The 24233-nt window shown below is 60.0% G+C and overlaps 2 protein-coding genes across 6 annotated transcripts in view; one reads left to right on the top strand and one right to left on the bottom strand.

The window, feature by feature from the left end:
- TMEM94 (transmembrane protein 94) overlaps window positions 1-24233 on the top strand; it is a 45658-nt gene that overhangs the window by 21046 nt on the left and 379 nt on the right. For 2 of the 5 annotated variants that reach the window (XM_081161050.1, XM_081161049.1), the window contains 24 exons: window positions 102-188; window positions 448-564; window positions 841-897; window positions 1164-1268; window positions 1409-1561; window positions 1742-1951; window positions 2494-2809; window positions 3067-3240; window positions 3611-3713; window positions 3833-4050; window positions 4773-4954; window positions 5044-5182; window positions 5434-5549; window positions 5678-5777; window positions 6096-6204; window positions 6415-6604; window positions 6826-6903; window positions 7199-7284; window positions 7522-7603; window positions 7892-8040; window positions 8127-8221; window positions 8326-8419; window positions 8591-8761; window positions 8912-10100. In XM_081161050.1, coding sequence (XP_081017176.1) covers window positions 102-188; window positions 448-564; window positions 841-897; window positions 1164-1268; window positions 1409-1561; window positions 1742-1951; window positions 2494-2809; window positions 3067-3240; window positions 3611-3713; window positions 3833-4050; window positions 4773-4954; window positions 5044-5182; window positions 5434-5549; window positions 5678-5777; window positions 6096-6204; window positions 6415-6604; window positions 6826-6903; window positions 7199-7284; window positions 7522-7603; window positions 7892-8040; window positions 8127-8221; window positions 8326-8419; window positions 8591-8761; window positions 8912-8984 — 3204 coding nt within the window. In that variant the 3' untranslated portion in view covers window positions 8985-10100. Of the gene's footprint in view, window positions 1-101; window positions 189-447; window positions 565-840; window positions 898-1163; window positions 1269-1408; window positions 1574-1741; window positions 1952-2493; window positions 2810-3066; window positions 3241-3610; window positions 3714-3832; window positions 4051-4772; window positions 4955-5043; window positions 5183-5433; window positions 5550-5677; window positions 5778-6095; window positions 6205-6414; window positions 6605-6825; window positions 6904-7198; window positions 7285-7521; window positions 7604-7891; window positions 8041-8126; window positions 8222-8325; window positions 8420-8590; window positions 8762-8911; window positions 10101-23978; window positions 24169-24233 lie in introns of those variants that run through there. The other 3 variants (XM_081161051.1, XM_081161048.1, XR_014000476.1) reach the window with 2 other exon arrangements.
- CASKIN2 (CASK interacting protein 2) lies at window positions 9909-23218 on the bottom strand. The gene is made up of 20 exons (XM_081161052.1): window positions 23097-23218; window positions 21439-21937; window positions 17802-17853; window positions 17214-17311; window positions 16670-16815; window positions 16468-16563; window positions 16251-16381; window positions 15964-16072; window positions 15515-15623; window positions 15206-15300; window positions 14493-14751; window positions 14262-14383; window positions 14112-14172; window positions 13906-13997; window positions 13618-13728; window positions 13438-13539; window positions 13185-13323; window positions 11543-13018; window positions 11229-11451; window positions 9909-10804 (listed from the first exon to the last, which is right to left on the bottom strand). Exons 2-20 carry the CDS (start codon window positions 21530-21532, stop codon window positions 10714-10716), a joined length of 3606 nt encoding a protein of 1201 aa, XP_081017178.1. The 5' UTR covers window positions 21533-21937; window positions 23097-23218; the 3' UTR covers window positions 9909-10713.

Below are 24233 nucleotides of genomic sequence, written 5' to 3'. Positions count from 1 at the left end.
CAGTGTCGGGGATTGAAAGGGCAGAGGAAGGGGAGCCTCAGAGCCTGGGTCCTTCTCTGGGGCCGGGGTTGTTGAGGCTGCACCTCTCCCGCTCCCAACAGGCCAGCTTCCTCATCACCAATGCTCTGCGCTTCATGCTGAATGCCCCCGGCATCACGTCCTGGCAGTACACACTCCTCCAGCTGCAGGTAACCACCCTCTGTTTCTCCCTGTCATGCTTTCCCTTCCTGAAGGCCAGGTCCCCGTGTGTTCCCTGACTGTCCTTCCTCTGCAGCCCAGGGGGTCCCTCAGGCTTCAGCTTAACAGCACCTGCTTCCCTTCCTCCCTTCCTGTCCACCGCAGCTGTCCCTTCCACTCAGGGAGTGACCTGGGGGGTGGGGAGCCCTCTCTCCCTCCCTGGGACCAGCAGCTCTTTGGGAGCCCTCAGTGTGGCTCTCTCTCTCCCAGGTGAATGGCGTCCTGCCCATCCTCCCCCTGCTCTTTCCAGTCCTCTGGGTTCTGGCAACCGCCTGTGGAGAAGCCCGGGTCCTGGCTCAGATGAGCAGAGGGTCCCCTAGCTCCCTGGTAGGTTTTTCCAAGGCATTGGGGGAACCTGCAAAAAGAACAAAAGCAGGAACAAAAGAGGGAGTCGGCGGTGCCCCAGTGAGCAGGAGTGGGAGTCCAGCCCTCCTGCGGGCCCAAGCGCATGGGCGGGCCCTGGGCAGTTCTCCAGGGCGTGAGCCTCTCCATCCAGAAGAGCCTTCATGCCAGGCCCCGGGGCGAGGGGGCACCTGTCAGCTTGGAGGCTTGTGTGAGGACGGCAGTGTCCTCCCTGAGGCTCACCCCCTTTTCTCCGTGCAGCTGGCCAAGTTCTCCGAGGATACCCTCAGCAGCTATACAGAAGCTATCTCCACTCAGGTACACTCACCCGGGGTGGATTCTGCCCTAGGTCCCTTCTGGAACCCTGGGACTCCCTGACTTTATGACCTTCTAGCCTCCAGTGGGCTCTTGGAGCCCCTAGTCCCCATCACACATGGACAGTGTGTCGCTGCCCTGTCCGGACAGATGCCTCCTCACCCCAACTTCCTGATGTTCCCTGGACTGTTTCCTGTGGTGGCCCCAGAGGCTCTCTCCTGGGAAATGTGGCTGAGTCCCAAATGGCCTCATGGATGTTCTCCCACCAGGAAATGCTACGCTGCATCTGGAGCCACTTTTTGCGGGTAATCCAGGGGACGTCACCAACGCTGAGCCATAGCTCCAGCCTGCTGCACAGCCTGGGCTCCGTTACGGTGAGGAGGGTCCTGCGGGAGGAGCCTACCTCAGTGGGTCTGCTTTCTGGCTGCGTCTGGGTGCCTGTCTGCCATTTAAGTGTCCCCTGGCAGGTTGGGGAATGCCAAGCACCTTCCCCCAACCCCATCTCTCCCTGCAGGTCCTATGCTGTGTGGACAAACAGGGGATCCTGTCATGGCCAAACCCCAGCCCAGAGACCGTGCTGTTCTTCAGCGGGAAGGTGGAACCTCCGCACAGCAGCCATGAGGACCTCACGGATGACCTGTCCACCCGCTCCTTCTGCCACCCTGAGGTAGAGGAGGAGGTGCGGCCGGTGGCCTGGGGAAGCATAAAGCTAGGAGGGGGGCTCGGGCACCATTAGGACTTGCCTCTGGGCAGTTCAGGCGGAGCCCCCGGGCAAGGCAGGGAGGGATGCCACTGCCCTGCCTTCCTGGTCCAGGTGGCCTCGGGACTGTCTCCTTGTTCTCTTCAGGCCCATGAACGAGACGCTCTCCTGGCTGGCACCCTGAACACTACCCTGCACCTTTCCAATGAGCAGGAGCGTGATGACTGGTTTGCTGATGGTCCCAAGCCCCCTGAACCCTACTGTCACCATAAAGCACACAGCCGCAGCAAGCACCCATCCGGCTCTAACGTGAGCTTCAGCAGGGACACGGAGGGCGGTGAAGACGAGCCCGGCAAGGTGAGAGGAGAGGGCAGAGAGCAGCCCCCATGGTCAGGCTCAGGACGTCCTGGCCTCCCTGACTGCAGGGGCCCAAGGGGTGCTGCCCAGTGGCATGGGTGGTGCCTAAAGCACAGCTTCTCGGGTCTCAAGGCGTGGCCAGGCAGGACGCCTCCTGTGGCTTCGCCTGGGGCTTCTCTGTGAAGTGGGCCCTTGCCCTTTCTCCAGATCTCACTGAAGGCCATTGGTGGGAGGAGGCCCCTTCTTCCTAATCACTGCCGTCTAAAGACAGAGAGCCAGTGGCTCCCTCTAAAATATTTTCCCTGGTGAAAAAGGTCCTTCCTTGTTTCCTCCTGTCTGGTCACCCTCTTCTTAGGCATTGCCAATGTCCTTGAGCACAAAGTCTAGAAGCAGCCAGAAGCCCAAGAAGGACAGGGTGGGGATTCCTGGGAAGGGTGGAGAAGCGTGAGCATGCTGTGCTGGGAAGGGTGGGGCCTTCTCTCAGGGGCACCCCTGCACCCATCCCAGTCTGAGGCCCCTTTTCCCCTCCACGTTTCCCCCAGATGCAGCCTGGGCTGGAGAGCGAGCCCTATGAAGCCGAGGACTTTGTGTGTGACTACCACTTGGAGATGCTGAGCCTGTCACAGGACCAGCAGAACCCGCCCTGCATCCAGTTTGATGACTCCAACTGGCAGCTCCACCTTACCTCCCTCAAGCCCCTGGGCCTCAACGTGCTGCTGAACCTGTGCAACGCCAGCATCACCGAGCGGCTGTGCCTGTTCTCGGACCACCTGTGCAACATCGCCCTGCAGGAGAGCCACAGCGCCGTGCTGCCCGTCCACGTGCCCTGGGGTCTCTGTGAGCTCGCCCGCCTCATCGGTGCGTGGCCACCGACCCAGACAGACCAGTTCCAGGCCTGATGTTTATCCAGATCACCATGAACCCTCTTAGCTCCTGGTCATCCCCTGTAACCAGGCACTGCTGTCTGACAGTCTTCCTAGTCTGGAGAAAGAACTGTGGGATGGAGAGATGGGAGGAGCCAGCCAGCGTGGATTTCATCCATGTCAGGGAGGGGGGCAGTGGTGTGGGCTTCCTCCCAGAGGCCCAGAGGACCTGATGCTGCCCTCCTCCTGCAGGCTTCACCCCTGGAGCCAAGGAGCTCTTTAAGCAGGAGAACCACTTGGCGCTCTACCGGCTCCCCAGTGCCGAGATGGTGAAGGAGAGCTCCCTGGGGAGGCTGTCCTGTGTCACCAAGCGGCGCCCCCCGCTCAGCCACATGATCAGCCTTTTCATCAAGGACACCACCACCAGTGAGCCTCCCGCGCCTGGCCCACACCTTCCAGGAGCTTGGGCAGGGCTCTTCTCATCCCTTTTAGGGCAGATGAGCACTAGACAGCTTCCTAAGACCTCACATATGGCAGGGATTGAATTGAGGGACAGGGCTGGGATGGTGGCAGTCGCAGAGGATGGGACTCTCGGAAGGATGGGCAGCGTAGTGCCTGCATTACAAGCCCAGCTGTGTTCTGCACAGGCTTGCTATGGTGAGGCCTGGATAGTTCCCTCCACCCGCAGGAGCTCTTTAGCGCTGTTCTTGAGAGTGGCAGTGTTACCTGTGAGGGCAGAGTGAGGGGCAGGGTGGCTTGGGGCACTCATGGTCTGGCCTTTTTATCCCCTTCTCAGGCACAGAACAGATGCTGTCCCATGGCACAGCGGACGTGGTCTTGGAGGCCTGCACAGACTTCTGGGATGGAGCTGACATCTACCCTCTTTCGGGTTCTGACAGGTGAGTGAGGAAGCACACGCCAGTGGCCAGAGCATTCGCTCAGGCTGCCTGCCTTCCCGGCTCATGGCCTGGGGTGTCCCAGGACCACTCACCTCACTTCTGCCCTGCTTCCCTGGCAGAAAGAAAGTGCTGGATTTCTACCAGCGAGCCTGCCTGTCGGGTTACTGCTCCGCCTTCGCCTATAAGCCCATGAGCTGCACCCTGTCCTCTCAGCTCAATGGCAAGTGCATCGAGCTGGTGCAGGCACCTGGCCAGAGCAGCATCTTCACCATGTGCGAGCTGCCCAGCACCGTCCCCATCAAGCCGAGCACCCGCCGCAACAGCTGGAGCTCCGATGGTACCGTGTGCAGCCGCCCTGTTGGGGGCCAGGAGCAGGGAGGGCTTCCTGAGGCCCATGGAACCCATTGTAGCAGAGGGGTCAGTGGGCACAGCCCTGGGCTCGGAACACTGCAGTGGCACTCACTATCTGGTGATGTGGTTGAGTCCCTTTGTCTTATGTATAAACTAGGGGCTTGCTCTGCCCTCCTCACGGGTTCCTTGTGATGCTCTAGTGGGACAATATTTAGAACATCACTTTCTTTGAAAGTTATGCAACAGCAGCAGTTGTAGAGCATTAGCTTATTTGAATCAAGACAAAAGGCTAGGTCACAAACCCTGCTGGAACAGAGGAACTCAAAGCTCCCCTGACCCCCCACCCCTCCCCATCCACCAAACACACAGGGTCTTTGACCCAAGAGACTATGAATTGAAGCCGTTGTCAAGGGTGGGATCAGCCCCCTTGCCCCAACCAGGGCTGGGCTGTTGTTACTTCGTAGGATTGTCACTGGACTGATGAGTGCCTCTCATTGTCTTTTCTCCTTCATGTGTCTGTTGGCTCCTTCATGTGTCCCGGCTGTGTGTGTGTGTGACTGTGTGTGGTCTCTGGGCCCCTTGTGCTCTTTGATTTGGGTGTGGCATCTGTGTGTGTGGCCCCGGGCTGCCTCCTGGAATTTGCTGGTTCCTGGGTGTCCTGACTGGGCTGTGTCTCGGCTGGTCTTTGTGCCTTGTGCCGACCTGAAGAAGGGATCGGGGAGGTGCTGGAGAAGGAAGACTGCATGCAGGCCCTGAGCGGCCAGATCTTCATGGGCATGGTGTCCTCCCAGTACCAGGCCCGGCTGGACATCGTGCGCCTCATTGATGGGCTGGTCAATGCCTGCATTCGCTTCGTCTACTTCTCTCTGGAGGATGAGCTCAAAAGCAAGGTAGAGAGAGCCACCCCCTCTGCCACCACTGACCCTTGTTCCCCCGGGCTTTTGGGGTCCATCTGTTCATTGCCATCTGCCTTTTGCAGGTGTTTGCAGAAAAGATGGGCCTGGAGACAGGCTGGAACTGCCACATCTCCCTCACACCAAATGGCGACATGCCTGGCTCCGAGATCCCTCCCTCCAGCCCCAGCCACGCTGGCTCCCTGCATGATGACCTGAATCAGGGTGAGGGCAAAGGTTTGTGGTGGGGATGAGGGGGGTGTGAGTGACTCCCCCCTTGGAGCTATACTACAGAGAGCTCCATGGAGCCCTCCTGATACATACATTCCCTTGGAAAATGGCTCTAATCTCCATGCAATAACGGCAGTCCACGGGAGAGGAGACCTGCAGGAAGGAAGTTCTGTGCCATCTGCAGGGCAAGGAATGGCCCCCAGAAGGCTGGCTCCATGGTGAGGGACGGGCTTTCCTCTCCATAGTGTCCCGAGATGATGCAGAAGGACTCCTGATGATGGAAGAGGAGGGTCACTCGGACCTCATTAGCTTCCAGCCCACGGACAGTGACCTCCCCAGCTTCCTGGAGGACTGCAACCGAGTACGTCAGCAGGGCTTGCCCCCCAGTCCCCTGAAAGTGGTACATGGCTGGTCCAGGACAGAGAAAGGAGGGTCATATGGGACCCTTGTCCCTGACTCTGAGGCCACTGGCATCTCTGCTTTCTCCAGGCCAAACTGCCCCGGGGCATCCACCAGGTGCGGCCCCACCTGCAGAACATCGACAACGTGCCCCTGCTAGTGCCCCTCTTCACCGACTGTACCCCTGAGAGTGAGTACTGTGGCCATGGTGACTGCGCAGCCTGGTCCCTTCCACTGAGCTCTGCCAAGGCCTGGGCACCCCATGGGCTCTTGAGGGGATGTTGGTTTCCCATGCAGGGAGCAAAGAGACCTGGCTGGGAGGAGCTGGGAAGTCTAGTGGGTTGGAGCTGTGGGTGTGCACAGTCCAGGGAGTCTGAGTGTCATACGATTGGGTAGGATGGTCCCAAAGGGGAGCCCACTTCCCCGTCTCCTGTCCTATGGGTCTCTGCCCAGTGCCCCAGATGGGGCTCCACCTGCCTGACTCTGTGCCCTCGACCTTGCCCCGCAGCCATGTGTGAGATGATCAAGATTATGCAGGAGTATGGGGAGGTGACCTGCTGCCTGGGCAGCTCTGCCAACCTGCGGAATAGCTGCCTCTTCCTCCAGAGCGACATCAGGTCAGGGGAACCCACGTCTCCTCCTGGGGACCCCAGACTTGGGCTTGCATGGGGCGGGGGCATATGTTATGGCCATTCTTGCCCTGGTTGAGGGGACCAAAGGACCTGGGCATGGTGAGGAGAAGAGGGAGCAGGTGCTCGCCCTGTCCCGTGGGAGATGGGGTCTTGCCTAGTACAACTGATGGGTTCGCTTCCCCCTACAATGCTCAGCATTGCCCTGGACCCCCTGTATCCATCCCGCTGCTCCTGGGAGACCTTTGGCTACGCCACCAGCACCAACATGGCCCAGGCCTCCGATGGCCTTTCTCCCCTGCAGCTCTCAGGGCAGCTCAACAGCCTGCCCTGCTCCCTGGCCTTCCGCCAGGAGGAGACCATCAGCATCATCCGCCTCATCGAGCAGGTAGGGGCTGGGGCTGGTGGCAGGGGCAGGGGTACAGGGCCTGCTTGGGTTAGGGGCGTCACGACACAGGACGCATCTGGGCTGCCAAAGGCCTGTTCACCTCCAGGTGCAGCTCTCCCAGGCAGTTGGGTTTGCAGGAGCAGTGGGGCATCTGGCTCTTGGCTGAGGTTTGTCAGCTGTAGGGTCTGAGCAAGGCCACATCTGTCCCTCCTGGTCCCTAGGCTCGGCATGCCACCTATGGCATTCGCAAGTGCTTCCTTTTCCTGCTGCAGTGCCAGTTGTCTCTCGTGGTCATCCAGGTGAGCCAGGCCAGCAGGGACATTGTCCTCTCCCTGTCTGCTTCTTCGCTCGGGCCAGTTGAGTGAGACCAGTTGGGAGGCTGGGAGGTTGCAGCACAGTCTGGGGGCTCCCAAAGCCCCTCTGAAACCTCTGGGCTTTTAGAGATGACCCCATGAGCAGAATATTGTTTCCTCCAGCCCTGGCTCCTCTAGGCTAAGACGTGAGCGTCTGGGCACAGGGCGAGGCAGCCTTGGGGCTCCCAGCATCCTGCTGTTTGTCAGAGTCTAATTGTGCTTCCTGGCTCTCCTGGTCTAGTTCCTCTCTTGCCTAGTCCAGCTGCCACCACTGCTCAGCACCACCGACATCCTGTGGCTGTCCTGCTTTTGCTATCCTCTGCTCAGGTGAGAAGCCGGCCGCCCCTCCGTCCCAGGCAGGCAGGGTTGGGATGTCACCGAGCACCTGTTCAGGGAGCCCTGCTCAGTGCTCACCTCCTCTGAGCACCAGGAGGGCCCCCTTGTCTTATCCTTCCTGCCCACCAACCCTGCCCTCACTCCCAAGACTCCCAAAAGGCTCTCCACATGGGAATTGGGAGCCAGAGGGTCACAGTTGCTGCCCTTCACCCAGTCTCTGCTTTTCAGCATCTCTCTGCTGGGGAAGCCCCCCCATAGCTCCATCATGTCTATGGCAACAGGGAAAAACCTTCACTCCATTCCTAAGAAGGTAAGTGAAGTGGGGCCTGTGAGCCTGGGCCTTTCCCAAGGAATGTGAGTGTGGAAGAGGCTGATCCTTGAGGAAGGGTGCCACCAGGATGGGGCTTCCATCAGTGTCCCCAACCAAAGGGGAGGTGGTGGTAGAGCTGGGAAAGATCCTCGCTGGGGCAGGCAGCCTGTGCTCCTGTCCCCCGACCCGGGGCCTGCCCATTTTCTGAAGAGCCCGTTGAATCCGAGTGCCAAGTCCCGAGTCCTGAGGGCCGTCACCTGTGCAGTGACAGCCTCCTTCCTCCTGCAGACCCAGCACTACTTCCTGCTCTGCTTCTTGCTCAAGTTCAGCCTCACCATCAGCTCCTGCCTCATCTGCTTTGGCTTCACACTGCAGAGCTTCTGTGACAGTTCCCGGGCCCGCAACCTCACCAACTGCTCCTCCATCATGCTGCCGAGGTGGGTCCCACCCCGGGCCCCCACCCCAACCCCCAGTCCACTTTCCTGGGGCCCACAGGGGCTGAGCCCATGCCTTGCTTTGGCAGCCATGCCGACACGGCCCCAGCCTGGTTTGGTGACTTTGCCAATGGGCTGCTACCGGCCCAGAAGCTCGCTGCCGCTCTGATTGTCCTCCACACTGGTGAGGGGTGCTGGAAAGGGGCCAGTGGTGGCTGGTGGGGGTACCCTGGGTACCAGGCCTCGGGCCATGGCAATTGTGACACCCCCTTACCCCATTTTCTCCAGTGTTCATTTCTGTCACCCATGTGCATCGCACCAAGCCCCTGTGGAGAAAGAGCCCCCTGACGAACCTTTGGTGGTCCGTGACGGTGCCTGTGGTGTGAGTATGGTTTAGATGGAGGGTGGGAGGAGGGGGTGGAGGCTATGGTTGGAGGGTAAGGTTTGGGCCAGAGATTGAAGGGTGCCCTTCTTGAGCTACTGTTGTACTGAGAAAAGCAGGGAAGGGAGCAAGAAGACCCAGATTTACAGTGCTGCCACCTCCTTCCTGCAGGCTGCTGGGGCAAGTGGTCCAGACGGCGGTGGACCTGCAGCTGTGGACACATAGGGACAGCCATGTCCACTTTGGCCTGGAGGACGTGCCTCTGCTGACGTGGCTACTGGGCTGCTTGTCCCTGGTCCTTGTGGTGGTCACCAACGAGATTGTGAAGCTGCACGAGATTCGGTGAGTCACCAGCAGGGCACTCCCTCTGGGCCCGGGCACGTGCCCTAAGCCTGTAACCCTCTGGGCACCATTCCCTTGTCTTCTTGCTAACCATCTCTACCTCCTCTTGTGTCCTGCCCTGACCCCTGATTTAATCTCCTGCCCCACCAGGGTCCGGGTCCGCTACCAGAAGCGACAGAAGCTGCAGTTTGAAACCAAGCTTGGCATGAACTCTCCCTTCTGAGCCATTGGCCACAGTGGCCATAGTGGCCCTGAACCCTGGGGCTAATACCAGACCCATTTCTGAGTCTGGGGAGTTGGTATCATGAATGTTTCAGGGTTTACTCTTGTGCCCCATGGCATTGGAGGCCCAGATCCCCAGGCCAGACCCAGCTGTCATCTTGAATCCTGGGGCTACTGTGAAGCTAATGAGCAAAGGCCATGTCAAGACAGTCCTGGCCCTTCTCTGGGCCTCACCAGGGGCATTCTTGAATGTATGACCTCATGTATTTAGCAGAGGGGCTCTTAGCCCCCTCCTCCTATGGGCTGTCCCTCTTCAGGGTCCCTTAACCCAGCTCTGTGCTCTGGGGTCTCTGGGCAGGCCATGAACCCTGGGGCCAGGGCCTCGACCTTTTTGGGAAGAGCATTGGCAGCAGCTGGGGGGTGGGGAGCTTGAGTCAACTCTCCAGGACGCTGTGGAAGGCCAGGTGATGGTGCATCCTCCCCATGTCCTCCCACCCTGTCTTCCTGGGGTAGGGACCTGGATGTGGTCAGGCACTTCCCCTCCCTCCCTCTGCAGGGGAGCCTCACAGGGACCTAAAGGTGGAAAAGGGCCCCCACCTTGTCCTAGAGCCTCTTCCTGTGCCTGCTGTCTAGCTGGGCATGAGTCAGTCTTGGGGATACGGCCCAGGGATCCTTTTAGCCCCCTGCATAGTTCTCCTGTGAGAATGTTTTTACTGGTGTATATTTTTTACTGGAAATGAGCCTTTTAGGAATGTAGACTGGTTTGTATTAAAACTTATAAATTGCTTAAGAAAAGCTTGTGGCTGGTCCATGAGGAAGCCACTAAGGGGAGGAGAGAGGGCCCAAGCCTTCCTCTTTCCACACCAACAGGAGCCCAGGGGTCCAGCTCAGAGGTCCGTAGCACAGATCCAAACACACAGGCCAATCATGTGGAATGACACTTTCATTGGCGTTAGTTGGGGTAAGAGGTTAATGGTTACAGAGCTGGGGCCTGGCCAACCAGCTCAGGCTTCCAGCCCTGAGGTGGGCAGTGGGCACTCCTGCTGTGGTCTGAAGACCCTCCCCCACTGCATCTTCTCAGGCAGTTATAGATAGAATAAATTCCATTTAAAATATATGCATTTCTCTCTGCTTAAAAAATAACATTTACAGTTGAAAAAGTTTGGACTTCAGGGGTCTATTAATCCCACTGCCCCCACCCCCACCAGCTTTGTGTCACTTCAGGCAGGCAGGGGAGGAAGCAGCTTCTGGCCTGGGCATTACCACCACCGCTGAGCAGGCCCTTGGTGGTTTATTTACATGTCCTATGTACACCTGTGGAGACCCGGCCAGACACACTGCCTCTTCCAGCCTCAGCACCAGGACAGCACAGTAGGTGGCAAGAAGACCTTGGCACAGGAACTTGAGACACTTGGCAGGGGGGTGGGGAGGCAGAGGCAGCACCCTAGATGCTCTGCCACCACCTCTCTCCCTGGGGAGGAAGCTCTTACCAGGGTCCCTGTCCAAAGGGTAGGGCTCTTTGCTCAGATTATACACCGGGAGGGGGTTTTGCTATTACCAGGTTCTGACAAATTCCCATGGCCCCCCTAGAACTGCAGTGCTGACAGCCACGGGCTTGGAGCAGCAGGAGGGACCCTGCTATGGTAGCAGAGCTTCTTCGGTGCTAGGGCAGAGGCAATGGACACTGCAAGTCCTAGTGGGCAGTGCTGAAGGCTGCAGGTTGGTCCAGCTCAGTCCAGCATGGCATCCAGCTGGTCAGCCAGGGCGTCAAACATGGTGCTAATGTCATCCAGAATGTGCTTGGTAGAGGTGTTGGTGGGGCTGCGTGAAAGAAGGACTGGGTCAGATCAGCCAAGTATCAGATCACCCCGCAGGCCCAGGGCAAGAGAGCTGTTACTAAGTGCCTGGTTGGTACCAAGAGCTTTCTAAGAATCTTAATTCTCACAACCTCCAGAGTCAGTAGGAGTTACTGTCCCTTCCTTACACGTGTGCACTGAGGTTCAGAGGGGGGAAATGACTTGTCCAACCTCATGTGCCACCAGCTTCCCTGCAGGTCAGATGACTAAGTGACTCTAAAACCTGGGCTCCTCCCATTCCAACAGGGGAGTCCCAGACTGAGGATCTGCCTGTGACACCCCTGCTCCCCAACAATCCCAGGACCCCTGGAAAGAGGATATGGGAGGAGACTTTCCTAGCCTCCACCTTTCCCTCCTCTGCCTAACACCCAGCAGCTAGCACCCCTCACCCCTCTTGCTCCTCAGCGCCAATGCTCTTCTCTGCGGCCCGCAGTGCAGCTGCCAGGGACGAACTGGTCTGTTCCAGTCTCTGCTGGGCCTGGCCAGAGCCCGCAACCCCAGTGCTCTCTGGCCGAGGCGGCAGTACAGGCCGGGGGCCAAGACGGGGAGCCAGCTTAGGGCCAGAAAATGCCAGCTGGGTGCAGGCCACAGACACAGGCTTAGGAGCTGTTCCTGCAGAAACAAAAAGGTTGGCTTGTGACTCAACTGGACTGGACACAACCCCTGTAAACAGTGCCTGGTCCCCGCACGCCCTGCCTCGTACCTGCTCCAGGCACCTTGATGAGGGCAGCAGCAGGAGCTGGGGGCTCTGGATCCACGTGCGGCCGGCTGCCTGCTGAGTTCTCCAGAGCCAGCCCAGGGCAGGAGGGCGCAGGGGGCTGGGTCGGGGGGCTGGGATAAAGAGGGGCTGGAGCTCCTTGAGTTGGAAGGCTGCTAGGGTCAGGCTGAGGAGGGCTGGGACAAGCTATGGGGGACTCGCTGGGGGTCTGGGAGGGCAGGGGGACAGAGGGGCTGGGCGTGGCAGTGGCCACGCCGAAGGCTAGAAGTGCCGTCTGCAGTGGCTCTCTCTCCCGGCATTTGGGTCTCCGCTTAACAGTGTCTGACTCTGTGAGGTTGAAGTCGAGGCCAGTGGGCACCGGTGTCTCCCGGGGTGGGGGACCAGCTGGTTTTGGCCGCTGTTTGATTGTCAGGTTCCCCTCCTCTGCAAACGGGAGCCCTTCCCCTGAGCTGCCCCGGGATGGGGGTGTCCCCTCGGGCCCTGGATCTTCTTCCTCCTCCGTGTCTGATGCGGGGCCAGCTGCGGCAGGTGGGACAGGGGGCTCCGATGGGCCAGTTGGTTCACTCAGTGTTCGCCTTCGGGGCCCCGGGCACCCCTCTTTGGACCCTAGGCTCCCATCTAGTGGAGGTGGCTCTGGTGTGGGGCTAGAGACAGAGCTAAGGCGCTTTGGTGGAGGTGGGGGGGGGCCTTTGCGTCGGGCCCGAAGGGCAAAGGACTGGCTACGTGGAGCCCCTCGAGCTGGGGTCTGGCTAGGACTGGTTCGGACTAGGGCACTACGTCCTGGTCGCCGAGTGAGGGTGGCATAACTGCCCAAGGCACTGCCCACTGGCCCTTCAGTCTCCCCCTCTACCTCCCCCTCGGCCGGGCCAGGCCGGCTCAGGCTGTGGGACCGGCGCTTGGGCCGAGGAGGGTCCGGAGGAGCAGCATGGGAGCCAGCCAAGTATGAGAAGGCCCGGGGTGCACCCGGAGGTGGCCCTGGGGCTGGGCCAGAGGGTGAGCCCTGTGGGTACATAAAAACATAAGGGGGAGGCCCTTGGCCAGGAAGTGGGGAACAAAGCTTAGGGGGCCGCTCTGTGCCCTCTGGAAGGTTCCTTTCCTGTGGGGTGCTGGGGTCTCCACTACTGGGCTGGGGGGCAGGCTGTTCCTGTGAGTGCCCAGACCCTCGTGAGCGTGCTCCAATGCTCTCCTGGCTTGGGGACCGGGCAGGGGGTAGGGGGAGTGGCTCAGGGCCACCCCCTGCCATGGCTGCCTGTAGCTCTGGGCTCAGCTCGCTGCCCTGAAAGGTGAGGAGGCGTGGGCTAGCCACAGCAGGTCCATCCCCGTTCTCCAGCCCCTCGATGGCCATCAGCTCTGGGCCCCGGGCCAGTCGGCGGCTGCCCTCGCCTGGGGCCTCCCCCTGCAGCAGGCCCCGCCGAAGCTCGGCCAGACGCTTCACACCCAGCATAAGCTTCTTCTGATGACCTGAGAAGGTGGATATAGGTGGCAGGGTTAGCTGGGGCTGGAAAGCATCCCCCCTTTTCTCTTGAACCCCGTTCTCTCTTCTGGGCCTGGACCCTGAAAATATTTTGGAGACCCCTGGAGGTATGTGGGTGCCTGGCCAGAAGGCCATAGTGCAGTTGGGGCTCACCAAGCTTGTTGACGCCAATCTCCTGCAGCTCCTCCCAGGTGAGGTCGGCTACCAGCCCCATGGAGTCGTAGCCGCTGCTCAGCAGCTGCTTGTGGTACTGCGGCAACCCCAGCGCGCACAGCCACTCCAGCAGGTCCGCCTGGAAGAGCACTGCCGTTGGTTGGAGTGGGCTCCCCACCCAGCCCCCACCCCAACCTGGGAAGGCACCACAGCCACAGCAGAGGGTGGGACCTCGAGCCAGCTGCCTACTCACCGGGATGTAGTTGGGCAGCCACTCTGTGATGCTGAGCTGGGCGATCTCTGAGGCAATCTTTTTCCTGTGCCCAGGCTTGGTCACCCCAATGGCTGTCAGGTCCTGCCACACAGAGTCATGCAATCAGGCGTCCTCCCCTGTCCGCTGGACCCTCCACTGCTGTCCCGCAGGGGCACCTACCTCGGGCGTCATGCGGCTGATAGTTGGCACATCGTAACCAGCCTGCAGAAAGTGGGCAGTGTAGCCTTCTAGCTGGAACTCACTCAGCCAGTTATAAATGGCCTGGGCATCCTGTGGTGTGTCAGGATGGGGGTAAAGTTAACAGAGTCCAGTCTGCTGAGGAGGAGCCGAGGCCAGAGCCCAGCCATCTGCCCAGCCTCCCCTAGGGGCCTGGCCTGAGTGACCTGAGAAGGGACTTAAGTCCATACTGAAGCCCATCTAACCCTGGGCCCCCAGTGGAGGTCATACCTTCCCCTCCAGTAGCTGCTCCGGCCTCACATCCTGGGTAAAGAGCTGCTCCCCAGAGTGACAGTTAGCCAGAGGGCGGTGGCTCAGGTTGTCTTTGAGTAGGGACAGGAATGGAATCAGGGGTGGCAGGATGAAGGGGTGCCAAGCCCTCAGCCTTCCCCCCTGCACCTCTCTTAGCCCATCCAGGTCCCATTTACCCTGCCTACCTGCCAGGGATGGAGGGTGTAGTCCTGGCAGCAACTGGTCCTCTCCAGCAGAGGAAAGGGGCTGCGCACAGGGATAGAGCCGACTCAGTGTTCAGGGAAGTGGCAGCAGGAGGGGAGCCCCGCCCCATCCTAACGCCCCCTCCCTCCTACCTGGGCGTTCTCAATAAGGAGCCCAGTGCTGTGGCCGTTGGTGCCCTCGGAACTCTGCCCGCTGCCAGCACTGCGGATACTGCCCACGCTGCCCTCACTGCCCACGCTATTCCTGTCACCTGCTGCAGGGGGCAGAGGCAAAGGGGTCAGAGCCCCAGTTGACCCTGCCAACAGCTGATTGGCAGCCAGACGCCCACCCTGGTGCCAGTGATGCCCGCTGGAAGGATATACCTGGGCTGTCTGGGCTGAGGCCCACCCGAGGGAGCTGGCCATAGGCAAGAGGGTGCAGGGAGTCATCAGCAGGGGGCTGCGGTGTCCGAGAAAAGTTTGGGCGCAGGGGGGTGGGCACAGAGGGGAGGCGGGGTGTAAGGATGCTCCGCTTGCTGACCACCTCGACAATGCCAGGGGGAAAGTAGCCCACACGGTCTGTGCCTCTCTGGCTCTCATGGATGTGCCCCTTCCAGCGGCCATCGGGATGCTGCTCAAGCACCTGTGGCAGATGGGGGAAGGGGAGGCAATGATTACTTCCTGTACCAAGCAAGGGCAGGCGGCCAGCCCTGCAGCTGTGGTCCCCTATCCCCAAGAAGCTGGTCTCTGATGCTCACGTCAGCCCACAGTTCTGCCCCTGCTGTCAGCATCCAGCCCAATCCCCCATGTGCCTCTAGAACATACAAAAGAATCCTGGAGTCAGCCCAGATTGAAATCCCAGCACCACTGCTTGCTAGCTGTGTGGCCTTGGGAAGACACATTAATTTCTCTAAGCCTCAATTCTGTCATCTCTGAAAAGGGAAAGGTGATAGCACCTACCTTACCTGGATTGGGAAAAAGATCAATGACGCAGTTCATATAAAGACCTTAGCACAGAGCCTAGTCCACAGCAGGTACCCTAGTAAGTGGCAGTAACCACCTATATCTGCAGAGGAACACCTGCACTGGGTCCTCACCGTAATGACGTCCCCCGCCCGGACATTGAGGGCAGTGGGATCATGGAGGTTCCAGAAGTCCTTGAGCGCTCGAACCTTCAGGATCCCTGAGGCCTCTAAAAGAAGAGGGAGGACAAGTGTCATCTGAGGGTCCTTAGGATGTCCTCCTACCCCTTTGGTCCCCTCCATGACCCTCACCCAGGGCCCTGCCTGATCACCACCACAGCATTCTCTAACTAGCCCTAACTAGTGACATCCACTCCTGCACCACTTCCTGATACCCACTGGATGGAGGATCCCTGGGCTGGGCCTTCTCCCCGCCACACGCACCCCGCAGTAGTTGCTTAATTTCCCGGCTGGCCTGGGAGGTGGTGAACTGATTCACGATGTCCAGCGCCGTCTGGTTATATGTGTTCCGAATGTTCACGTCCACCCCGCCCTAGGGACACAGGGCAGAGTGAGCGTGCACTAATCACTCTGCTTGTCATTTCCCCCAATCCTCCCGACTACCCAGGAGGTAGGCACTATTTCCATATTTTACAGATGAGAAAATGGAAGCTCAGAAATAAGGTCAAGGCCGAGCTCAAGGTCACTCAGCTAGTAAGAAGCAGAACTGGGGCTTGAACCAGGTCCATCTTTTTTCCAGCCACTTGGCCACCACCCATGCCAAACACCATGTTAGTGGGGGACACCTCTCAGAGCCTCCACAGCTGGTCTCGGACCCGGCATCCGGTGGGGCTCTGTGTGCACCTGCGGGATGACCAGGTGCCCACACCCACCTCCAGGAGCAGCCGTACCACCTCGGTCTTGCCGTACAGAGCAGCCTCATGCAGCGCCGTGCCTGTCTTGGTTTGGCGGTTGATCTCAATCCCGGCTCTCAGGAGTTGCCTGTGGAGGGGAGGGGAGTCACAAGGGTGGTGGGGGCGGGAGAGGAAGCCAATTGCTGGGGGCATGGGAGAGTGACCCAGAGCAAGGGTGAAGAGGGCAACAGGGCAGGGCACCGAGGGGACATTGCCGGCCCCACAGGAAGGGGATGAGGAAATGAAGGTGGGGGAGCGGTGGCTACCTGATGACCTCTCTGTGGCCATTCTTGGCAGCCAAGTGCAAGGGCGTGGTGTAGTTGGGATCACATGGGTCCTTGGCCTCACCCTCCAGCAGAGCCACACATAAGTGGCTGTTCAGTAGCAGCTGGGCCACCTGCAGCAACCAGCACCCACATAGAACCTCCTCTTGAGACCCCGCAGACACCCAGAACCCAGCCCCCCAAGGGCTGCAAGCCTCACCTTGAGCCGCCCAAATTCACAGGCCAGGTCCAGGGGTGTCTTCTTGGCCTTGTTGACCAGGCATGGGTTGGACTGATGCTGGAGGAGCATTTCTGACTGGGGGTGACGAGGGAACCGAGTGAGGGGTCTGGCCTCGCCAGCCCCTCTGTGCCAGCCCTGGCCCCCTGCCCCAGCGCCCCTGTGGGCGGGAGGGCTCACGTACCACTTCGTAGTGGCCATACTGGGCAGCCAGGTGCAGCGGGATCTGCCCGTCTAGCGAGGCGGCATTGACAGCCGCGGAGGCCCGCAGCAGCAGCCTCACAGGCTCCAGCCGGCCCTGCCAGGCGGCATAGTGCAGCGGGCGCATGCCTGCAGAAGGGAAGGTGGTTCTGAGGGATGATGTGGGGCCAAGGGAGGGAACCAAGCAGGATCTGGAGCCACCCCAGCTGGAAGGGAGACAGACCCAGCGGAAGCAATGCTGGCTTCACCTGGGTTTGGTCAGGAAGAGGTCTGGCTGTACGAGGCTGAAGCCAGAATCCCACCTTGCCCACCATGGGTGATCTGGTGACTCACAACAACAACCTAACCTCAACCTCATCTGGATACTGGGATATCAGTACCACCCACTACCCAGTAAGCGATGGAGATTAAAGAGTAAAGCATTTACAAGCCCAGAGAAACTACGCCAACATCTACCGGCATTGCTATGCTGTAGCAGAAGCAAGCTCTGACCACAGGGCCTGCTAGGGGGCACACAGGGGTCTCACCATTGCTGTCCTTGATGTCCACGGTGGCCTGAGCTTCCAGCAGCAAGGCTATGAGCTCCAGGCTGCCCCCCAAGGCGGCATGGTGGAGAGCAGAGAATCTGGCGTGGTGGGACACATGGTGGGGGTGTCAATAAGCAGCCCCTACCCCCCAAATCCTTGTCTTTCACATCAGACCCATCCTGGGGGCTGGCAGGGCTGGGTTACTTGCCCACTGTGCCCCCGCCCCCACCAGCCCTGCCGTGGGAGCGCAGAGCAGCCGGGCAGCAGAATGAAAGGGCTCAGTGTCTGGGCTGAGAGGCCTGTTTGTCTGGCCTCCCCCCCCAGCCGGCCCAGGGGAGGGGGCCGTGGGAGCAGGAGCCTGAGGGCTCCTATACTCTAGGGAGAAAAGGGGGCCCAGTAGCAATCTGACCCAAGGAGGCCCCCAGAGAGGCACCAGGGCCCCTCCCCTCTCAGGGGCAGGACCCCTCCCTCCCATCCTATACAGGCAGGGTGCAGAGCTTTCAGCAAGCACACTCCAAGGACCAAGCCTGAGAGGGGAAGGGGCCCTCCACCCCCCCAGCCCTCAGGAAGCGCAGGGCACACACTCACCCGTCAGCATCCTGGTAGTTGACATTCAGTCTCTTTGTGGAGCCGAGAAGCTCTGGGGGTCAGAGAAGGAGGCATAAGGCACCCTCGAATGATCTGCCCTTAGCCACACCCTGGCCCAGTGCTCCCTCTCCATCCACCTCCCAAATCCAGCTGACCTTTTGGAGTGCAGGAGAGCACCTGCCCCATGGCCTTCTAGTGTCCTGTCCCTATTGCTCCTCACCCTGGCCCATTGGCCCATCAGCTCGAGGGCACCGAGTGCAGGGAGCTGCAGCAGCAATGGCCTAGCTTCCCTGGGTCCCCAGCCCAGCTCATTTATAGAGCCAAGGAGGTGGGGAGGGGGGACTGGCATGCCATGCCCTCAACAGACAAACCCACGAGCGCATGGTTAGCATTCCTGCCTGAACGGGCCAGGGAACGAGTCTCATTGTCCTGCTGGCCAAGGGGGCTGGGAAAGGAAGGAGAGGGGCACTAGAGGCTCAAGAGTGGAAGGGCAGATGCCAGGGCCACAGTGCCCAGCCCTACAACATCCCTGAATGGGGCACAGTAGAGAAGGTGGTGCCAGACAGACCTACACTATGCCCTGGCTCTGCCACGAACTAGCTGTGTGATCTTGGACGAGTCACTTAATCTCTTAGGCTCAGTGCCCTCATCTCTAAAAATGGGCTGATCACAAAACCTGCTCACAAGGGTTGAATACCCCTGTCAGCATGCAGAAAGTGGGAGCTATCACCACTTAGCACCCCTTACACGTTAGCCACTATCACCAAGAGGCTGTATTCCAGCAAAAGCTAGTACAGTCCCCGTACTGGCCCATCTCTGCACCCACAGGCCCCAGGCAGGAGACTCTCTGCTGGGTGGTGGCAAGAGAAGCTATAGGCATGGGATGATAGTTCATCCCCCTCAGAGACAGGGACAGGATTCATGCAGGTGTGTTCCATGCATGAGTCAGGGCATCAGAGGGGGTGAGGGAATGCCTGTTACAGGCGGCCCCTGCCTCCTGCTGGAACCCACCCCCCTGCAGGGAAGGAGGAGGCCTGGCTCAACCCAGGCAGGCGGGGTGCCAAGCATGCTGGTCCAGGCCTGCCCCCAGGCCCTGGTGGGCCCCTGAATACCCCAGCAAGACAGGGCCTCATTCCAACAGGGAAGGACCAACCCTGAAATGACAAGCAGAGCATGGGATGGGGAGGGAGGGGACAGTTACATTTAGGGCTGAGCTGAATTCCGCTTCTGCTGAAAAAGTAAATACAGAACCAAGGAGTGCCTAAGAAGTGAGAAGTGGGGGCCACTGAGAAGAAACACAGGCCACCCAGTCTTCCTCTAGCCCCCTTGGAAAGTCCTTGTTACACAGAACCATTCAGGGCAGTGGAAAGAACGGGGGCCCCGGGAGCAGGAAGTGCCTGGTTCAAATTCTTCCTGGCTGTGTTACCTCTCTGAGCCTCAGAAAAGATGATGAGGTCAGCATGGAAGAGACACAGAAAGTCCCTCCACCTGCTGCCAGCCTGGACTGTCAGGGATGGGGCAGCTCGGTGGTGAGGTGCAGCCTCTGGGGAGTGCCAAGACAATGTGACAGGAGAGACAGGAACAGGGGCAGGGCCAGGCTGGGTGGCTCTGTTCTCTGCAGAACAATGGCCGGAAAGGCGGTGGGGGAGAGGCTTACAGTGACTGGACTGGGGACCTTGGCAGGAGGGCGGAGGGTCCTGGTTTTGGACTGGCTCCAGGCACTTCCCCTCCAGCACAACCTTCTTTCCCGGCCTGGCTCTGAGGGGTGGAAGGGTCACTCCTGATTTAGGCTTGGGCAGAGGATGTGAGCTCAGCGGGCCACCCCCAGCCCACTCCATTTCCGCTGGCCAGAGGAGACAGTTCAGAAAAGGGAGTAGGGGGGAAGGAGGGAGCCTGCACTTTCAGAACAATCCTAGGTAATTCTGATAAGCAGCCAAGTGTGGGAGCACGGCTTGTCTGTGATCTGCCACACAATGGCCGGGTGACCTTGGGCTCTTTGAATGTCAGTTTCCTTATCTGTCAAGTGGATGTAGAGGTAGGGAATTAGACGGATCACAACAGTTCATGAACTGCAGGGTCTGCAAATGTCACCCTGTGATTTCCTTTTGGTTACCAGCTTTCCCAGCTTCTCAGAGGACTGGGAAGGAAGGTACAGTGCCAGGGCCTCAGGAGGAGTCCCAGGACCCTGTCACTCTGTGCCTGTGACCATACTCTGTGCAAGTCCCTTTGGGGGCTCGGGGAAGGGATTGCTTCCCCCACAGACATTTTCCTCTGAGCACAGGGAACCCTCCTGGAGCCTAGGAACCCAGCTGCGAGGTTCCCACCACCAGCCACCAGACCCCACCCACTTGTCCTCCTTAGGACCTCATTTTGAGGCCCCAGGGCTATGAGGCCAACAGCAGCTTAACCAAAGCCCCACTGGGCAGGTTGCCAAAAACAACACAGAGGTAAGGAGAGAAGGTGAGTGGCTCCTACTCTTGGGCCTCCAGGGACCTTTAGCACCTTCCTCTCACTGTGCTCACCCTATACCCACTTCACCAGTGCACAGGGACCCCCCCCACAGCTCCACCTCCCTATACCCTGGGTCTCCTGCCCTGGTATACAAGTGGGAGCCTCTGGTTCCTGGGCCCTTAAAATCCTTCCTTCTGGCACCCACACTAGCAGGTGTGGGTGGGGATAATTAGATTTTTCATTAGCCAAGGTGTGTCTTGGGGCTATAGTCTCAGTACTTGGGGGACCCTCTCTCCTCCAGCCCCAGTGTGGTGGCAAGAGCTACCTCCTGCCCCTGCTGGTATAGAAACTCAAAGGGACAAGGCCAGTGTCCTCCTGGGATGGCCCAGAGAGCTCACCCTGAAGCCCAGAAGTCTAATCTCCTTGGGGTCTCACAGCAGAGGTTCCCAAGAGATGGGGCTCAGGTATGGCCACCTGGGCATGAAGCCCCCCACAACCCTGTCAAGAGTAGAGACCCCAGGCTAAGGAGAAACCTCCGGAAAAATAGCTTGGGCCACCCCCACCAGGGAAGACAGGCAGGTAAGTCAGGGGAAAGGGGCTTTAGCAAGTGGTTGGGTAGTGTTGGACTTTGTTTTAGGCAGTAGAACTCTCTCTTTAAAGCTATTTTACAGACATCCCCATTAAACTAAGACATAAATGCTGAGATGACCTGGCTGAAGTGGTGGTGGAGGGGTGGGGGATGGAACTCTATTTGTTGTCTTTCCCAATCCATTGTCAGAAACCCCATGGCTCCAGAGAACAATCTGAAAAACCACCTGCTGGAAGAAAACCCCACAAGGGCAGGAATTCCGGTTGTTTCATTCACTGCTGAGACCTGATGCTTTAGAACAGAGCCTGGCTGGTGCACGATAGGCACTCAAAAAAATGTGAATGAATGCACTTCAACCCTTTTACTTTACAGATGAGGAAACTGAGCCCCAGAGAGGTGAAGTGATTTGCCTAAGACACAACAGCAAGGGGGACCCAACTTCCTCTCTGGCTCTCACACACAGAGGCACTCCTTGTATAGAACAAGATAGTTCTCCCACCCCACATCCCAAGGTCACAGTGACCCCCAGGCCCTCTCTGCACTCAGGGGAGGGTCTCAGGAGATCTCAGCTGGACAGTCACCCCATCAAGTACTCACTTGTCTTTGCAGCCTTGACTTTAGCCACCAGCTTCTGCACACCAGTCACATCTCCGTTCTTGACGGCAAGGATCAGGTCCTGTTCACGACCCATCCTGATCCCTGGGCTGGGCTCTGGGCTCAGACGTCCAGGAGAAAGGCAGGAAAACTGGTCTAAGCCAAGGCGTCAGGGTGCCATGCCTTGGCCCTTCGGAGGGCCAGGCGTCCTGGCAGGGTGTGTCTGGTGTCTCAGGCAGTAGGTTCTTGTCAGGCACTGACAGGTACTCCAACAAGGTGCTTCGTGAGCTATCGCCACAAGCAGGAAAGCCAATCTCTGAGGGGGTGGAGGCTGCTCGGAAATCTGGACAGATATCAGCTTGCAGCTTCCGACAGCCCCAGGATGGGCTGGGACTGGGCACGCCGATCTTCCCAGCGTGGCTCAGGAGCACCAATACCCACCCAGAAAGCAGCCAGCATTCCCTCGGGCCTTGTGCAGCAGCAGTGGACACGTCTCAGGGGTCTGGAAAAGATGCAGTGCCTCCGCTGAGGGCTGGGCCAGAGCCCGCAAGGGTCCCAGGAGCAGGGCTCTGAGGAACAGCAGGGCAGGGCCTCCAGGGAGCCCCCAAAACACCCTGGCTGCCCTTATGAGCCAAGGGAGGGGCTAAGCCATTCAGAGCTGGAAGGGAGCTGCCTGCATGAGAGGAATATTTGGAGGGGGGAGAGGTGGCATTCTGGGAGGGGGAGGCTGAGTCACTGGGGCCCCAGGGCACCTGGCAGCATCTCAACCTGGGGCAGGCTGGGCAGCAGCCTGTTCTCCACAGCCTAAGGGGCTGACACCCACGGACAACTGGCGTTCCAGGGGGTGGGGCCTGGGAGGGTCAGGCACAGGCAGACAGGAGGGGTCATTCCCTGTCGAAGGTACCTGCCCCAGACTCCTCCCTCCCCACGCTTTGCTATAATAGCTGCATGCTCTAGCTGCAGGGCTCTTCATGAATTCAGAGTGGAGTGCGGAGTTTATGGCCCCCCATTTCTGGCGGGGGTCTGCCTGCCGGACAGGGAGGCTTTACAGCACCTGTTGCTGACCTATCCTCACCCCTTATGCGGGATGGAAAAGCAGCTGGGCAGAGAACAGAGACAAGAGCTGGGGCACTGCTGGCAAATGGGGCTGCCTGGCCCCCCCAAGCCTGAACCTGAGGCCCAGAGCCCCCACTTCCATGCAGAAAAACCTGCGTCAGTTCCTCACTGGCCACGAATTTGTTGCCCGAGTCCTGTGGCATGACACCGGGCAGGCCTGGGGCTCTGGCTGGGAACCCCTCACTCCCCAAACCGTCCCAAGCCCAACCCAGATGGCACTCCCTCTCGCGGCCCGCGGCCGACGGTGGGGGAGGGCGCCCCTGGCAGTGCCTGGGGTCGGGCTGGCTCCCCCGCCCCCCGGAATGCCCGCCCAGCGCCGCGCAAACCCCCAACCCCAACCCGGCCCGGGCCGACCTGGGGAACAAAGCGGCGGGAGGGACCGACTGGGACCAGCGCCGGAGGGACCGATGCGGGAAGACGGAATGAGGAGGCGCGAAGGAGGACGGAAGGAGCGAAGCGACCGAGGCGCCCGCGGGTCCCGCAGGAAAAGTTAGTCTGTGCCCGCCCTCCGGCGCGCTGACCCCCCTCGGGCCACGCAGCCTCACCTTTCCCAGCCGCCCCGCCGGGGGTCCGGTCGGCCCTGCGCGGCCCCTGGCGCTCGGACGGCGGCTCCGCTGCCCCCCGTGCCCCCTTTCTCCTCCGCCTTTTCCACGGCCGGCTCGGCGCCTCCCGCAGGAAATCCCGCCCCTCCCCCCTCCCTCCCGCCGGATCGGGAGCGGAGGGACCGTCCCGGCCGCGCAGTCGAGCTGTCAGTCAGGGCCTACGGCCCCGCCCCCATCCGCGCCAGGCCCCACCCCCGTCACGCCAGCGGGGGCCCGAGAAGCTGGCCGGTCAGCGCATGCGCCCAGGTGAAGCGGAGGGTGCGGGGGGCGAGGGCTCGTGCCCCTGGAGTTCCAGTGGCCGAGCCGCGGCCACCCAGGGCTCTCTAGAGTTTAGACCGAAGGGTGTGTGACTGGATGGCAGAGAAGACGTGATGTTAAGGAGTCTGGGAACCGAGACCCGGGGACCCCTCTGGGGAAGTCCCCCGTGCTCTTTGCCCCTTGCCCTTCCCGGGACTCCCGCAGCGTCCTCCGCCGGGGTCCGGAGTCGCCGATCCCCAGGCTGGTCAGAGCAATGGTGCCACCTAGCGGAATGTGTGGGAGCGGCCCGCGGCGGCCGCGGGGTGGGCCCCAGCCTTGAGGAGGTGCGAATGACAGGCTGGGTGGCGCTTCAGCACCATCGTGAGCCGGACAGCGCCTCCCGCCCCCGGGTCCTCCAAACCCGGCTTCCAGGCCCCTCGAAAGGGACCTAATGGAAGACCCTGAAGAAACCCGAACCTACCCAGACCGCAACTGACAGCCCCCGGTGGCCTTCAGCTTGCGAAGCTGGAATTGGGGAACCCACCGCTCCCCCTTCTCTAAGCCCCCTCTTCTTCCGTCCTTGTCCAGCCAGATGGTGGGGACCAAAGCAGCCCAGGACGGCGGAGAGGAGGGTCACGCATTTGACTGTTCACACTGCACTTTCGGACGCCAGTTTCCTCACGTTTTACCAGAGAGGAGCCCAGAGGAGGGCTAGGGGCAGGAGAGAGAAGCTCTTGCAAATCCAGAACCCTGCAGACCCCCTGCCCCCGGGACTGAGGTAAATTTACGCGAGGAGCCGGGGCATCTGGGAAGGCCGGGAGCCGGCGGGTCGGTCGGGAGACC

This window comes from Miniopterus schreibersii (genome assembly GCF_964146895.1).
Source record: "Miniopterus schreibersii genome assembly, chromosome: 16".
NCBI classification, from domain to species: domain Eukaryota; kingdom Metazoa; phylum Chordata; class Mammalia; order Chiroptera; family Miniopteridae; genus Miniopterus; species Miniopterus schreibersii.
This window is presented reverse-complemented; position numbering and strand designations above follow the sequence as displayed.

Bases quoted from the DNA above. Each gene is read 5' to 3' on its own strand.
- CASKIN2 (XM_081161052.1), bottom strand. From the start codon at position 21,532: ATGGGTCGTGAACAGGACCTGATCCTTGCCGTCAAGAACGGAGATGTG. The intron at 17,854-21,438 runs GTGAGTACTTGA...TCTGACCCCCAG, and splicing joins AGTCAAGGCTGCAAAGACAA to AGCTTCTCGGCTCCACAAAG. The intron at 14,173-14,261 runs GTAGGAGGGAGG...CCCTGTGCGCAG, and splicing joins TCCTTATTGAGAACGCCCAG to CCCCTTTCCTCTGCTGGAGA.